At 48.3% G+C, this 15,770-nt stretch overlaps 1 protein-coding gene across 1 annotated transcript; it reads right to left on the bottom strand.

The window, feature by feature from the left end:
* Positions 1–1,086: 1,086 nt before the first annotated feature.
* LOC118928341 (uncharacterized) lies at positions 1,087–6,642 on the bottom strand. The gene is made up of 2 exons (XM_057497494.1): positions 6,002–6,642; positions 1,087–2,687 (listed from the first exon to the last, which is right to left on the bottom strand). The coding sequence occupies exon 2, from the start codon at positions 2,170–2,172 to the stop codon at positions 1,087–1,089; it is 1,086 nt and encodes a 361-aa protein (XP_057353477.1). The 5' UTR covers positions 2,173–2,687; positions 6,002–6,642.
* Positions 6,643–15,770: the final 9,128 nt, after the last annotated feature.

The raw sequence follows: 15,770 nt of genomic DNA, 5'->3' as shown, positions 1-15,770 counted from the left end.
TTTCCCTTCCTTCAAATTTTCAGATGCAAGCAGGCTTCCTGATAGACAGGTACACAGCTGCACCTAAGGCCCTAGGGCAGGTTGCAGACAAGAAAATTAAGTGTATTTTAAATATTAAGAATGAGTAGATTATTGCCCAAGGACACCTGCCTCATTAATTTCTACTGTTTCAAACTATTTCCAAAGTAGGACAAATAGAAGTGCCCACCTTAGACACTTCCCACTTGAGAACAGAGGTGGTCTGTGCACAGCACTGTGGTTGTGAGATCCTCAGTAAACTGCCTGAAAGTCCTGGACTGAAATGTCTTTGCTGCTGTTTTTCTGAGTAATAAAAACATTTTATTGCAATATAGTTGACATACAATATTATATTGGTTTTAGGTGTTTAATAGAGTGATTTGACAATAATATACATCACTAAATGTTCACTATGATAGGTATAGTCAACATACAAAGATATTAAAATATTATTGATTATATTTCCTAAGCTGTACTTTCATCCGTGTGACAAATTGATTTTATACTTGTAAGTTTGTACCTCTTTATCCCCTTTACCTATTTTGTACATGCCCCCTCCCCCATGGCAACCATCAAGTCTATTCTCTATGTTTATGAGTCTATTTCTGTTTTGCTTGTTCATTTGTTTTGTTTTCTAGATTCTACATGTAAGCAAAGTAATATATTTGTCTTTGACTTATTTCACTTTGCACAATACCTCCTAGGAACATCTGTGTTGTTGCAAAAGGCAAGATTTCATTCTTTCTTATGGCTGGGTATTATTCCATTGTATACATGCACCACCTCTTCTTTATCCATTCATCCATCAATGTACTGAAAAATCTTGAATCTCAAGCTTGTGATTTGTTCCTTCACTTCCTTTGCTGGCGCTCCCCACTGCCTGCCACAGACCTCGGTTCTATCTAAAGACAAGCAGATTCGGTCAGAGGCTGAACTAACCAACGCAGAGACAAGGAATTTACTGCTCAGGGACACAGCTAGCAAGCCCGGGTCCAGAGAGGAAGGGGTGGGGCAGTGCAGGGCGCGGCCACACTTCACATCCGTGCTAAATTGGGTGGGATCTCTGCGTCAATAAGGTGTGGCCCCGTTCCTGGTCTGGGGGGAGAGCTCGGGGGACAGCTCACTGCGAAGCGGCCGTTCCGCGCACAGACCCCTGAACGCCAGCGCCCTAGTCTCGGGTTTCCAGTAGGAAAACAACCGCCCCCGGACAAAGACAAGGACCTTTAGGAGCCCGCCCACCACGCGATACCACGCGGAATGGGCCAGCTGGCACGCAGGCTTTAGATCACGTCTAACATCCACTGCTGTCAGAAGCAAGAAAAGCAAGGAGACCCTTAAACTCACCGCCTTGTTCATTGTTGAGTCATGCCGGGGACCCAAGCCGAGAATCTGGACTCCGGTGTCCTCTGGGCTCCGGGCAGGTGACCTTGCTGCTCGGACCACCGGCTCCGTCCTGCTGCACCGCGCCAGTGACCTCGCTACTCTGGGCCTCGGAGTGGCGCCGGCTCTCGGGGCCCCCGACCCACACTGCCTCCGACAGGCCTCCCGGGCTGCCCCACGCTCCCCTGCTGGCCGGCCTGCGCACGGAGGGACCAGCCCGCTCCCCGCACTTGCCCCGCTTCCCAGCCATCCCGCACCGCCTTCCCTTCCTCTGCGTGCTCTGCTGCCACTGGCTTTTCCATCGCTCCGACTCCAGCCTGCTTTCCACCCGCAGGCCTTCACGCACGCTGGTCCTCTGCTCAGAACTCGCTCCCTCTCACACCTTAGGTCTTGGCTCCACGTGCCTCCCCAGAGGAGCCTCCCTGCCTGCCCATCCACACCTCCAGCCCTTCCCAATAAAGACACTCCTCTCCTTCCTTCCCAGCACAAATCACAACTGTCAATCATGCTTTGTTTATTTTTGGGTCCCCTTTCTAGATTGGGAGGTGCACGAGGGCAGGGCTCCTGCGTCTGCTTCATTTTCACCCCAAAGGCCCAGCATGGAGCCATGTTATTCAGGCCCTTGCAGATGGCACGATGGCTTTTGCACTTTGTAGCGAGGGAAATAGAAGTTTGTTGCCCGGCAATGGCACGATCAGATTTGTATTTTGAAATGCTCTCCCCGCCTGACTGCTGCACAGTGACGTGGAAAGGGGCAGTGAGGGCACGGGGCATCAGGGGACGCTTTGGGGGCCACCCAGGCAAGAGGGGAGGTGAGTCTGACTGGGGCACTGCTGAAACGGAATGCGCAGGCCCACGCGCAGTGTGGAGAGTCGGCAGGACGTGGAGGCTGATTGGGGGGACGGGAGGAGACGTCCAGGTCGGGCCTCAGGTAGTGACAGCAGTCACTGACGGGGGGCAGCACGAGCTCCCGGTCACGGGGAGACAGGCTCACTGTAGACCGTCGAGTCTGAGGTGTTTCTGGAACAGGCAGGTGGAGATGTCAAGTAAGCGGTGGGATATGCAGATCCGGTGACCGGGTCAGATGCGGGCTGGAGCCCAAAGCAGACGCTCTGTCAACACAAAACACCGTTCACAAAGGCAGGCAGGCAGCAGACCCGGCGGGAATACAGCAAGGCGGCCACCGGGCATGGGTTTATGATGGGAAACAGAGGCAGGTCCAGTCGGGGCTGTACACATACATACAACTGGGTAGGAATCCGACCCATGTCATAAGAATTACAATTGCCCTGTTTAGAAAGAAATACAGAATGTCCAGTTAAATTTGAAATTCAGATAAAAAATAAATACTTTTTGAGGCATAAGTATATCCCCAATATTGCATGAGCCATACTTATCTTAAAAATTATTTGGCTTTCTGATGATTGTAAGATAAATTTTAGCCAAAATAAGCAGGCGAAGAGAGGCAACAAAGGGCCAGGCAGTTTATTTGAATGCGATCCCGGGCAAAGTTCACCAGCCTGTACAGACACAGGCTAGGGAAGTCGCACTCAGCAGGGCAGGCAGCAGGTTTTTAAAGAAGGCAGGGGGAGGCAGAGCTTAGATTTACAGCGGCTCGAGGATTGGGGGGCCTAAGGCACGTTTTTCAGGTTGGGAGGGGGCAGCAGCGGGGGACTTTGGCACGTCATCAGTGTCCGAAGTGCTCCCCCCTCCCCCCAGTGCCTTCAACCTTACAATGATTTGTGGTTATTTCATAAAAGGCACATTTGTATTATACAAATTTGAGTATAACACTAAAATTATTGCCCTGGCCTGAGGGGTTCTGTAAGTACGCTTATGTGGAAAACCCGCCAGGTCTGGAGCCCAGAGACCTGCCTTTGGGTCTGAGCTCTCCCTCCACCTGACTACACCCAGCCAGCCAAGCCAGGCTCCCCGCACCCTTGGGGTTCAGGGCAGTGAGAATGGAAACACCGCCGCCTGCTCTTCTCCCCACCCGGAGCAGCTGCGGAACCAGGCCCGTAATGCACGTGGGCCTCCCACACAGACATGAACGCCCTCTGGGTGAACCGGGGTAATTGTTACCACCTGGTTAATAAGCTGTTACTTCAAGAACAGCACACTGTTTCAGGGGAGTCGGTGTGATTTAATAAATACTGAGCCAGGATATCAAAACGAAATGTGAAATATAAAGTGAGAGGAACAAGGTCGCGTTAGAGGCGCTTCCTGGGCACCGCAGTTCCCCCGACTCCGGATGGCCTCACCTGTGAAGAGGCCCCTGGACTGTCCTGAGGCAGCTTCCAAAATCTTCCATGCATATTTCCCACCCTCATCAGTATTTGCTCAGGTTTCTGTTTGGCAGAACCTAGCAAGTAGCCCATGACAACATCCTGTCTAGGGATGGGTATCATTTCCTCTCCTTTGCACTCTTCTTTGTACACAGCGAGGAACTCAGGAGCCCTTGCTGGTGTTCTGCCTGCTGCCACCTTGTCCACACACTCCTCGGTAGGCCCAGCGAGCAGCGCAGGAGAACTGCAGGGTCCGGCCAAGCAGGGGGCACGGCACTTGGTGAGGCGGGCCCTGGATGCCACTGTATCGCCACAGCACGTCATTTGAAGGTAAGAGCTTCAGGGCTGTGATTTTTTTCTATTCCATTTTCGGAAGAAAATGTTGATGTTAGAAAAGTAGATTTATTACATTCTTTTAGAAATAAAACTGAGAGCAGTCAGATTCATAGCGATACAACTAGAATGGTGGTTGCAGGTGCTCCGGAGCCTGGGGGCAGGAGTGGGGAATTCTCCTTTTTTGTGGGACAGAGTTTCAGTTTTGGAAGCTGAAAAAGTTCTGGAGATGGGTTGCACAACACATGAATATACTGAACTCGACTGAACTGTATGCTTCAACAGTTAAGATGGTAAATTTTATGCTGTGTGTATTTTACCATGACCAGAAATAAAAATAACTTTAAAAACTCAACAATAAGGAAATGAACAATTTGGTTGAAAAATGAGGAAAAATCTCTGAACGGACACCTCACCACAGAGGACATACAGATGGGCAAGTATATGAATGAAAAGATGCTCCACATCATATGTCTTTAGGAACTGCAAATTAAAACATTAATGAGATACTGCTACACACCTATTAGAATGACTAAAATCCAAAACACTGACAACACCAAATGCTGACAAGGAGGTGGAGCAACTCTCACTCGTTTCTGCTAAGAATGCAAAATGGCACAGCCGTTTTAGAAGACAGTTTGGCAGTTTCTTACAAAATGAAGTATACTCTTACTCTGCCATCTGGCAGTCACACTCCTTGGTATTTAAGCAAAGGAGCTGAAAATGTGTTCACACAAAAACATGCATGTAGATGATTATAGCAGCTGTTTTCATAATTGCCAGAACTTGGGAGCAACCATGATGTCCTTTAGTAGGTGAATGGGTCAACAACCTGTGGTACATCCAGACAATGGAATATTATTCAGCAAAAAAAAGAAGAAACAAGCTGACAAGCAATGAAAAAACATGGAGGAAACTAAAATACATATTACTAAGTGAAAGAAGACAATCTGAAAAGATTGCAAACTGTATGATTCCAGCCATATGACATTCTGGAAAAGGCAAAACTATGGAGATGGTAAAAAATTACTTGTTGCCATGAGGTGGTGCGGAGAGGGATGAATAAGCTCTGAATCTCTTACTTCCAAATGACCTACAACAGAGATGAAGATCAGAGGAATTTTTTTCCCATTCATAAATACAAAATTTTATTTGCACTTTATTAGAAGACCACAATGCTTTTCATACCACAACACTCAAAAGACACACCGAGTTATTCAAATACATAATTACTTACATAGGTTGACTAAAAAGAGTGCAGTTTAATAAAAGATATACCAAAGAGGGTTCACAAATTCATTATCAGACTGAAAAAAAAAACAAAACACAGTCTGGGCTTGATAGGAATAAGCCTCACTTTTAAGGGACAGAGTTTTATCATTACAAAGGTGTAGGATGTTTAGGCAAATACATGTATGTTCTTTGATATAGTAAAAAGTATCTCTTTAAAATTCCTTTAAACAGGGTTTAGGACAGCAGCGTTTTTAAAATCTTAAATACTTTCAAAAACACTCCTTTTATTGAATCATTGTAGTTTTAAAAGCATAGGGTATGTCTATTCGGAAACCATGAGAGAGATTCTGTGGCCTCAGAACCAAGTCAAGGGCTTAGCTCTAACTAGTAATATTCTACCATTACTTAACATTAGTAAATAGCCTTCAATGAGAGTATGAATGGAGCTTTGCTTTGTGGAAGAAACACCCTAATACTTCAGAGATGATACACTAGGGGAAATGTCTTACAAATAAAGAAAAAGCACTTAAGATAGCTTCCCCCCCAAAAAATCTTTAGTTTTACATATTTTCTTTAAAATGGTGAGCAAAACACCACATTCTTTATTAGTATCTTCTGTCCTCATGATATAATTAAGGACAATTATATTATTTATTTCAAGAAACATTATACCTTTCATTTCTCCCATTCTTCATATTAGAAGTACTTTGTCTTCCAGTGTGGAAAATGAGTAATTTGTAACCAAAACTTACCCAGGAGTGCATATTTGCATATTTACAAGTCAGTGTATAGCTCTGACTTGGATTACAAAGTGCAAAAGGAAACTGTCAAAATGACTGCGGTGCAGAACTGACAGTCCTCCCCTCCCCAGGCTCCGTTTCCACTTTGTCTCCGAAGTAGCCGGTCGTCAGCGTTGGACGTGCGGCCTCGGTGGAGGCAGTTCTGGCGGAACCTCAGGCTCTGGTTGTAACGAGAAGGTGCTGTTGGGCAGCTCACGCCTTCAAATATCCAGAGGCACCTTTTTCAGAACGTCATCAACAACTTGCAGAAATACCTCGTCCGCGTTGAAATTATCCTCGGCGCTCGCTTCGCAGAATCGCATCCCAGTGACTTTCTGCGCAAACTCTCCACCTTGTCAGTTTCACGTCCAACTCATTTCCAACTAAGAGAAGTTCTGCATCTCCTGAAGCACACTTATCAGTCACCCTCACCCATTCTGGCACATCATCAAACATCTCCTTTGTGACGGGATGGACTAATGTGACACCCCCGGCACTTCCCTAATAGGCTGGGGTCATGCTGCCGAATCTCTCCTGACCTGCTCCGCCCCAGATTTATAACCTGATTTTCTTTCCTCTCAGCTCTACAGTTTTGAGTTTCAAATCAACACCCACGGAGGACTTACAGGCCTCGCAGAAAGTGTCGTCAGCGAAGCGCTCCATCCGGCGGGTCCTGCGCACGCCGCGGGAGCCGATGACGACGGCCTGCAGCTTGCAGTCGGCCGCCCTCGGGGGCGCTTCCTTCCGCGTGCGGGGCCGCCGACAGCTCCGGGGAGCCCGGGTCCGCGCGCGCATGCGCCCCCCCGTCCGGCCCCGCCGCGCGCCCCCTTGGCTTCCGCCGATCTCCAGCCTTGGGCCCCGGGCTCAGCGTCCAGCAGCCCGAGCGGCCCCGGCCCCCTGCTCCCGCGTCCGCGCCGCCGTCGCCGGGAGGGGAGGCCCCGCAGAGGAGTTTCAGGGCAGCGAAACTGTTCTGACCGTACTTGGACAGTGGAAATGCGTCATTATATATTCGTCCAAAGCCACAGATGTCTAGGCTGTTGGTCCACCAATCAATATTTGTTACCAATCGAAATGTGTCAGTTAGAGAAAAGAAGCATAAATGTCCCAGAGTCACATGCTTAGTTTCATTTCATTCTTATCTGCCAGGAAGTAAAATGAGATTGGAGCTCCACACAGGCGCATGGAGTATGAACAGAGAACAGAACTTGAATCAGCTGCTGGGTTGGGTGCTCACCCCAGTTTAGACACTCAGTAGTCACAGGACCTGGGATAAATTCCGTAAGGCTCTGAGCCTCAGGCCCTCATCTATAAGATGAAAAGAACACCTACCTCAAGAATTGTTTTGGGGACCCAGTGCCAAATAGGCAGCATTTAACACAAGATTGTGCCTGGTTTCCTGGGACCTTACTCAGCATGAGCCTCCATATGACAATCTGTCACCACTTAAATCAATTAGGATCACAAGGCCAGAAATGTGTGATCCCGGGTACCTGAATCTCAGGCACACACTGGAAGATGAAACACAGCTCTCCAGGCATTATAAATTATTAGTAAAGCAGTTGGACAAAGGGGCCTCCACACTGGGCTGGATCACCTGAGGGTCTGCACGCCAGTCAGCATGGGGGAGCCCGACAGCTGGCCCCAGTGGCTCCTTGTCAGTTGGCTTCCACTATAGCTGGGTCACCGGCAGCAGCTCTTGGGGGTGGAGAAGGAGCACGGGAGCTCCCAGAATGCCAGGCTCGGTGAGAGACAGCCAAGTGGGGGCTCAGAGAGCTTCCCAGGTGCCCAGAGACCTCCCCACCCCCGCCCCTGGAGAAGGGGCTGGGTGAGGAGGGCAATGGCAGCAGGGGTATCTCAGCCAGTTCCCGCTTCTCTCCTCCAGGGCCTCGTTTTGTCCCGTTGTTCCCTGACTTTGAAACGGAATCACCCACTTCATATAGTTCACATTCAGTTGGCCTTTCTAAAACCCAAAGATTTTTCATCTGAGCAGGATCCCAAAACCTTCAGGGTCTCACAAAGATCCCAATAAAGTAAACTTCTAAGGCCCTGGAGGCCATCCGTGGCTGTGGGTCACAGGCTGTGTCCTCCTGGTGTCCTTGATGAGAGAAGAGCAGACTGCTTGAGTCGCCAGGTGTGCGTCCAGATGCTGCCCCCGGGTGGGAGTGCCATGGCCCTTCAGTTGGCTGTGGCTGCCCCACATGGCAGGCCTGCAGGACAGGGAGCAAAGCTCCCATGCAGGACTCATGGGATTCATGCCATCACTGTGGGGACCCAGGGCTCCTGTCTGCAGGTCCCCCCCCTTCACTCCAGACCCACCGAGGCACATGGGCTGGCTGCATCGTGGCCTCCACTTGAGACCCTTGGAGCATCAGTGCGATGCTGGGAGGCAAAGCTTTTCTGGGCATCAGAGTTAAGACAACGTCACTCTACTGTGTTCATGCGAGGCAGCCCATTATAGCAACTACATCTACTTGTCAATTTTACATTTTACCTTTATTGAAAAGGTAAAGAGAATGTTTGGGCCATGGGGAAATCAGACTCACTTGTTAGCTCAGATCAGAGACTAGAATACTTTATTGCACAGGAGGCTTCACTTCCTTCCTGCCCAGAGCCGCTCCTCCGACAGCACTTCACACCCTCCCTGGAGGAGCCCATTTACTCTTCGGCTTGCTTCAGCCTTCGGACCAAGAGTTCCCACCCATTCTCCCTTCTGGAATTGAGTTGGGCGTCTCCCGCTTGCTGAAACTTTCCATTTGGTGTCTACCATGAGAAGGTCTTCAGGAGAACTCAAAATTCCACCTTCTTTCCTCTGAACTATTTCTTCCAGGACTGCTCCCAGCCACTGGCCTGAAACCTTGAACTCATCCTTACAAGGGTCACATTCCTCTGCCTCCTTCTCCCGAACTGCTTCTAGGCAGTCACCAAGTCCTGCTGAATGAGTCATTAAGCTAGTCCCTTGAATATGTCCCTTCTTTTGTTTTTACTATAATGCAGACCGGGGTCCTTTTATATAGTCAAGCTAGGACAACTGCAATCATTTTCCAATTAATAGCCTGTGATATTGTGATTTATTATATATATATATACACACACACACATAATAAGTAATATGTGTTTTAGTCTTCATCTGTGTCCACAGTTGCCATGAACACAAGTGGCACATAGTTCCCCAAACCCTGTAATTTCCTAAGTGATAAGAGCAATGGGTGCTTCAATTGTTACATTTGGTGTTTTGTCCATAGTTCCTGAAATAATTCCTGTGCAGTAAACATGAGAGAAGTGTGTATTGTTATTCATAATAAACCCTTTCAATCTGAGTGTATGTTAAGGAGGCGATTTCTGGAAAGCCTCCAGATAACCACAGGAGGGGACTCAGTTGCCAGGGGAACCAGCCAATGATTAGAAAGTTGGAACTTTCAACCCCCCTTCCCAACTTCTAAGGAGGGGAGAGGGGATGGAGGTTGAGTTAATAACCAATGGCCAAGGATGTAGCCAATCACGCCTACATAACGAAGCCTCTGTAGAAACCCTAACTGAAGGGGCTCAGCAAGCTTCTAGGTTGGTGAGTATGAGGAGGTGCAGGGAGCGCAGCAAGTCAGGGAAGGCGTGGAAGCCCCACACCCTTCCTCAGTGCATTTGAATTGTGTTTCTGGCAGTTTCTGAGTTGTATACTTTTATAATAAACTGGTAACCTGTAAGTAAATGGTTTTCCCGAGTTTTGTGAGCTGTTCTAGCAAATTACTGAACCCGAGCATGGGGTTGTGGGAATCTCTGATTTACAGCCAGTTGCTCAGAAACACAAGTGACAACCTGAACTTGGGATCAGCATCTGAGGTTGGGGGGAGGGGGTGGTCTTGTGGGACTCAGCCCTCAACCCATGGGATCTGATGCTATCGCCAGGTAGGCAGTGTCAGGCTGAGTTAAACTGCAGAACACCCTGCTGGTGCTGGAGAATTGTGTGGTGTGGGACACCTGCCCTCAGTATCTGGGATCAGAAGGGAAGTGGCTGGTAGAGAAGGAACACAGTTTTTTCATTTCCTAGCTCTTATTCTGTTTCCCTATTTTAATTCAGCTGTGATATGGCAGTTGGACGACTATTTCCATAACCTGATACAATGGACCCCCCTGTTAAAAATCTTTGGTGACTTCCTTTGCACGAGTTGCCAGATAAAAGCAAACAGGATGTCCAGATAAGTTAAAAAAACAAATCTTAGTTTGTGCCCTAAATATCACATAGGACATAGTCATATTTTGAAGTGTTATTTGTTGTTTACTTGAAATTCAAATTTAACTGGGCATCGGATTTGATTTGCCAACTGACAGCCGCACTCCTTGCCTGCATAACGGAAATCAAACACACTCAGGTGGCATTTTAAGCTTTCTGCCATCTGACCTTTTCCTCCCGCCTTCTCCCACTACTCCTCCCCCACTTGTCTGCTGCAGACCTTGGAAATGCTACGCCTCTAGCCCAGAGCTTCCTCTGCACTCTCTTCACTTGTTTAAATCTGACCTCCCTTTCAACTCCCTTCGTTCTGTGAAACCTCTCCTGGCCCTTTGGAGAACTAACAAGTCTGTGTGTTCACTACCTGCTTCTGATCTGGTTAAGACGCTTTGCGATACAAACAGCGCCCAGGCACTCAGTAACACTGAGAGCTGAGAAAGGCCTGGGGCCCTAACTGGCACTCCGCTCCTCACGCGGGCGGGGGCGAGGAGGCAGACATTCCCAGGGGCAGGCCACAGCCACTCTGCCAGCGCTGCGCAAGGAGCCAGCCCACGTGGAAGTGAATAGAAGCTCATGGGAGCAAGTCCTACACGAGACACATTACTGCCCACAGGAGCCATCCCCCTGGTTCAGGGTCCCCTGGGAGGCTGCCTTCCTGCAGCTGTCCCAGGAGGCTACCCCCCCAGACGCGGCAGTCTCTTCTGCATGTTTCCAAGTCCTTCAGCTGCTGCTCACTGGCAAGCAGACACGGACTCCGATCCCACACTCTGACTTAGGGTCTCCACTGGCAACACCACAACAAATGCACTGTGTCTCCTTGACCTGAACCCCATGCTCCTGGGGACACAGGTGAGACTGAGTTAGATGTTTAGCACCATACTCCTCCCTAGGTGCTATAGTTCGTTTGTAATTCCATAAAGTCCCCAAATCTTTTTCTCTTAAACTATTGTCAAGCTAAAGCCTGGGCTCGTGCTAGAGAAAGCCTCTCTGACCTCTCCTTGAGTTTTCTAATGGAAGTAAGTGCAGTTACATGTCTCTGATTTTTGGTCACCATTCAAAACCACCTGGAACCTGATGCTAACAACTTAGGCTGGCCGTCATTCCCATCTGTGCTCTCTGAAAATCTGATAAGCACGCTGGCTGAGCCCCGTGGTATCTACTGGACATCCCGCAGATGGGCCCTGGGAAGTCCTCCAAACTTCATCTCCAGCTGAATAAACGAATGGTATATTCTGCCCGTGAGGGACCCGAGACAGCAACGTTTCCCTGACATTTTGAAAGGAAGGCCAGGCAGTGCTCAGAGGGCTGGGATGAGTCAGGATGCAGAGTCAGTGCACGGGGATTGCCAGCCGGCCCTCGCCTGCACACGTTCAGATGCCAAGAGCAAACTAGTCAGGCTCCCTTCCCTGGGCACTCTACCAATCTGAGGCGGCACTGCCAGCAACGTCTCCATCTCGTGAGCTTGGCCCCAGCGCCCCCCCCCCCCCGTTCCCTGCAGAAGCAGAATTGCATGCACAGCCCCTTTCCCCTCCCTAGCAAATGCCTCCTCTTATTGTAGCCTGGGCACCAGGGTTGCCTAGCCCCCATTTCCACCCACTTCTTACCCATGAATTTATATTGTTCTGCTCCTTTCTTCTCTCATCCAGCATGTTGCTAAGTTACAGAAGATAATTAGGAACAGGTTTGGGAGCTCATTACAATTCCAGTCACGGGGCACAGTCTCTCGCTCCCCCTTTCTCTTTCTAAGGAACAGGAGGAACAGGAGGAACAGGAGGAAAATGCTCATTAAACTAAATCAAGAAAAACCTTTAGTTTTCAGAGCAGGCAGCGCAGGTGAGGGGCATGGTGTGCTGGGCTCTTGCAAACAGCACAAATGAATACACGTTGTAGGAATCGGTGAAATACTTACTTGATGCCCGCTGTATTTCAGGGAGACAGTCAGAAACCTGCACCTCCAGACAGTGATCGTTCATGCCCAGTGACAAGGGAGGGAGATGCCAGGAAATGAGCAGTTAAAATGTTACAACTAAAGCAGCACATGGATTCAGTATGATCGCCATTTGGCTGAACACACTATTCCAAACCAGGAAGTGCAGTCTTTCTGTCTGAAAAGTGACCTCTTTCGATTTCCCAAGCAACCCTTGCAGGACAGATCAAAAGAAGGCCAAGTTTTAATCCAACCTGATTAATGTTATAAAATGAGTTCCCCTGACACCTGTAATGTTATTCTCTGGGCACGTGATGAAGGACAGACTCAGAATTTTAGGGAAACCTAACACAACTCCAGCCACCTGCAGGCCGAGAGAGTTCACCATTCTCCCTCTGAGATAGGAGGCCCTGGTCACTGCTGGATGACCACCTGTCCTCTCGGCTACGCTGCTTTGACCATGCAAGCTTGCTGGTGATTTTCTTCCAGGTTTTCTCACACTAAGGAGGCAGAACTGGGCAATGTGTTAGTGCCACGAGCTGATGCACCACATTTGTTTCTGTCCTGTGCCCCTGGGAGCTCTCCATTTGCTTGTGCAGAACTTACTACATCCCCAAATTATTAACTGATCCCTTCCCTTCTCCCCTTAGAGTTAAGCACCTCAAGGCTGGAGAGGGTGACTCATTTTAGTGTTGCCTCCATAAAATTTTTTTATTAAGCAGATGAGTTTTCACCTTCAGGTAGAAGCTCTGATTTCTAGTCCACCTTAGAAGGACTGGGCCATTCCAGCCATTAAACATTGAGATTTCTATTCTAAGCCCTGAGAAAAAACTGTACAGAAGCACCATTCTAATAAATTAAGAGGTCTCCAGAGAAGACAGAGCTTCCATACTCAGACTTAGAGGTTTTTGTTTTCATTGTCATACTTATGTGGGAATGTGGATAAAATGCAAGTTCCTGTGGCCAGGATTCTCACCTGGCCCTGGTTGGCTAGCTCACTGCACACGTGTGGGCAATATGTTGCTATTAAAGAGCTGCGCCCAGTGCTCTGGGCGACATGGTGGCATGGCTGCAAGGCTGCAGGAGAGCAGAGCAGAGGCTGGAGTGGTGGCAGCGCCCAGGTCAGAGGCCCAGAGGATGGCTCTGTGGGAGAGAGGCCCAGAGGACGGCTGTGCAGACAGAGAGGCCCAGAGAGGCAGAGACCGGCTTGCTGCATGCACACTCGCTCTGAGTGAACGGGATTTTAGCGATTGACCTGCCACCTGGAAATAAAGTTCTTTTCACCCCAAGAACGTTCTACTGTCATTTCTTTGCTCACATTGAATCCATAGTGAACTTTCCTAGGGCTGAAATTCATTGGCAAGACAGGGAATAATGCAAATATCTCATTTTTATTTCAGCTGTAGTTGCATGTAAGAACTCCCACAGCTCTCATAGCACCCCATTAGTGTGGAAAACTCTGCAAAGGGCTACTCACTCATCTCGAGGCGAGTCCTTGACCAATATCACACCCCTTTCCATCATAGCCAGCTATGCTACTTTAATGAAATGAATCCAGCCTATTTGTATTCACAGATGTACTTTCAAATCACAGAGTTTAGCACCAGTGACAGATGTCATCTCAAATCCTGCCTCTGTTGCAGGAGAGCCATGTGCCAGTGGGTGAAGTACAAACTTTCTGAATCAGAATCAGTATCCTCACCTGCCAGCAAGATGCTGATACATGCTGTGCAGAAATGTTCAGTGCTTTGGGTTCTGCACTGGCATAGAGCTCGGCAGGTAGCAGATGTTCAATAAATGACAGTGGACATTATTAGTGTTATTGTTTAGATCCCAGCCTGATAATTATGAGCAGAGTGGAAGGCTGCTGTGAGCACAAATGTGGTGGCCTGCTGGGAGCGATATCGCAGCACTTGAGGGAATTCGGGGAGCACTGGACCTGTGCCCCACGAATCCCACTCCTGCGAACAGACTTCCAGAGCACCAGCCTCAAAGAACAGGCTCAGATGATTGATTGCAGCATCCCTGGTGGGGGTGGAACCTGGAAGCTTAACTCAGGGGTGGGATGAGGGCTCTGCTGTCTGCATCTGAAAGAAGATGGCGAAGCAGACAGGCTGGAGGTACCGTTAGAAACATCCACTGGTCTTCAAAACATAGTGTGCCATTTTTTTTAAATTAAGAAACAGGATGAGATCTACAGCACGACTGCTGTAAATTTTAAACACATACATGCAGCAACATTATTTTTCAAAGGTCCACACAGATCCAAGGATGTGTGCCCAATGTACCAGAGTGGGTGCTTACAGTGGGGAGAGCAGTTAATGGGAGTGGAGACTGAAATAAAACCGGAGAAGAGACAAGCCTGTGCGGAGTATTGGTGAAACTGGTATGACTAATGCCCCCCTTCACTTGTGTCCACCTCTCTACTGTGTGACTTGGATAGACTTACTTGAAACAAGTCAGAATATGGTGTCAATCCATCCAATCATAAGGACAAAACAGAGTTCTCTAAGGGCAATGCTAATGTTTTAACTCATCTTTATATCCACAATACTTAGCACAGCACCTAGAATACGAGAAGCAGAAAATACGCCTAAGTGAATGAATAAAGCATACTCGTGTTCATATCAGTGATACCCTAATAAAAAAAACATACTGATTTTCATGGAGAACTTTCCCTCCTTTACTTACCAGAGCTCATAGAATCCTTGGAATGACAAAAGGATTTCTGAGAACTTACTAGGAGTTTCTAGGAGATGGAGATGAGAGAAAAGAGGTAGTTTGGAGCTGGTTTTCCAGCCCCTCAAGAAGGTGGGTTGAATCTTTGGAGGGAGACAGGCTCACACAAGTGAACAGTGAAGGAACAATCCACAAGAGCACATAGTCAAGGGCAAGACTAACAAGTGCTTTGGACTTTGAACTCAGGACCCAAGAAGGTGAGACTGGCCTCCACTGTGTTCCAGGGAAGGTGCTGGATGGAGCACAGAGCAGAATAACTGATACGCTGTGACATCGAGGTTGTGGGCCAAATCCCAGACCTAACTGCAAATTTAAAGGGGAATCACCTTCTGAAACTATACACGCGTGTCAAAGCGAATGGATTCCAGAGTCTGATGGGCTCGAATTCCCAACTACAAAGGTGGGCACAGTGACCCTGGTTTTCCCGTCCTACCCCACTCTGTATTTGTAGGGCGAGAATGTGCCCTTGCAGCATTTCATTAGTTCTGAAGCGGTGAGGCATGCATGGTGGCAAGTGACTGGGGTCCGGCAGCATGTCCAATCCTGAGAAATCATTGGCACCTAATTAATCTCATCACAGCCCATTCATTCCATAGCGGGAGACTTTCCAGTTTGCCGAGATGTCCCAATTGTTTGTTTATAGCAATAAAACTTACGGGAGTGTGCTTTAAGAATCCTATTCCAGATACTTTTATTTTTAACATACAGACAGTTAAAGAAGATAGATTGTTGTGTGGTACAGACGAACTTTAGCGTCAAAAAGGTTTTGGATTTAGATTGGCCTGTTTTAGATAAGGAATCCAAGAAGGAGGATTTTCAGAATTCTCAGTGTTCTCCTTCAGTTTGGTGTTACT

This window comes from Manis pentadactyla, chromosome 2 (assembly GCF_030020395.1).
Source record: "Manis pentadactyla isolate mManPen7 chromosome 2, mManPen7.hap1, whole genome shotgun sequence".
NCBI classification, from domain to species: domain Eukaryota; kingdom Metazoa; phylum Chordata; class Mammalia; order Pholidota; family Manidae; genus Manis; species Manis pentadactyla.
The sequence above is the reverse complement of the archived record's forward strand: the minus strand, read 5'-3'. Positions and strand labels throughout refer to the sequence as shown.

What these genes read in the sequence shown, in the direction of transcription:
- LOC118928341 (XM_057497494.1), bottom strand. Translation starts at nt 2,172, where the DNA reads ATGCCCCGTGCCCTCACTGCCCCTTTCCACGTCACTGTGCAGCAGTCA.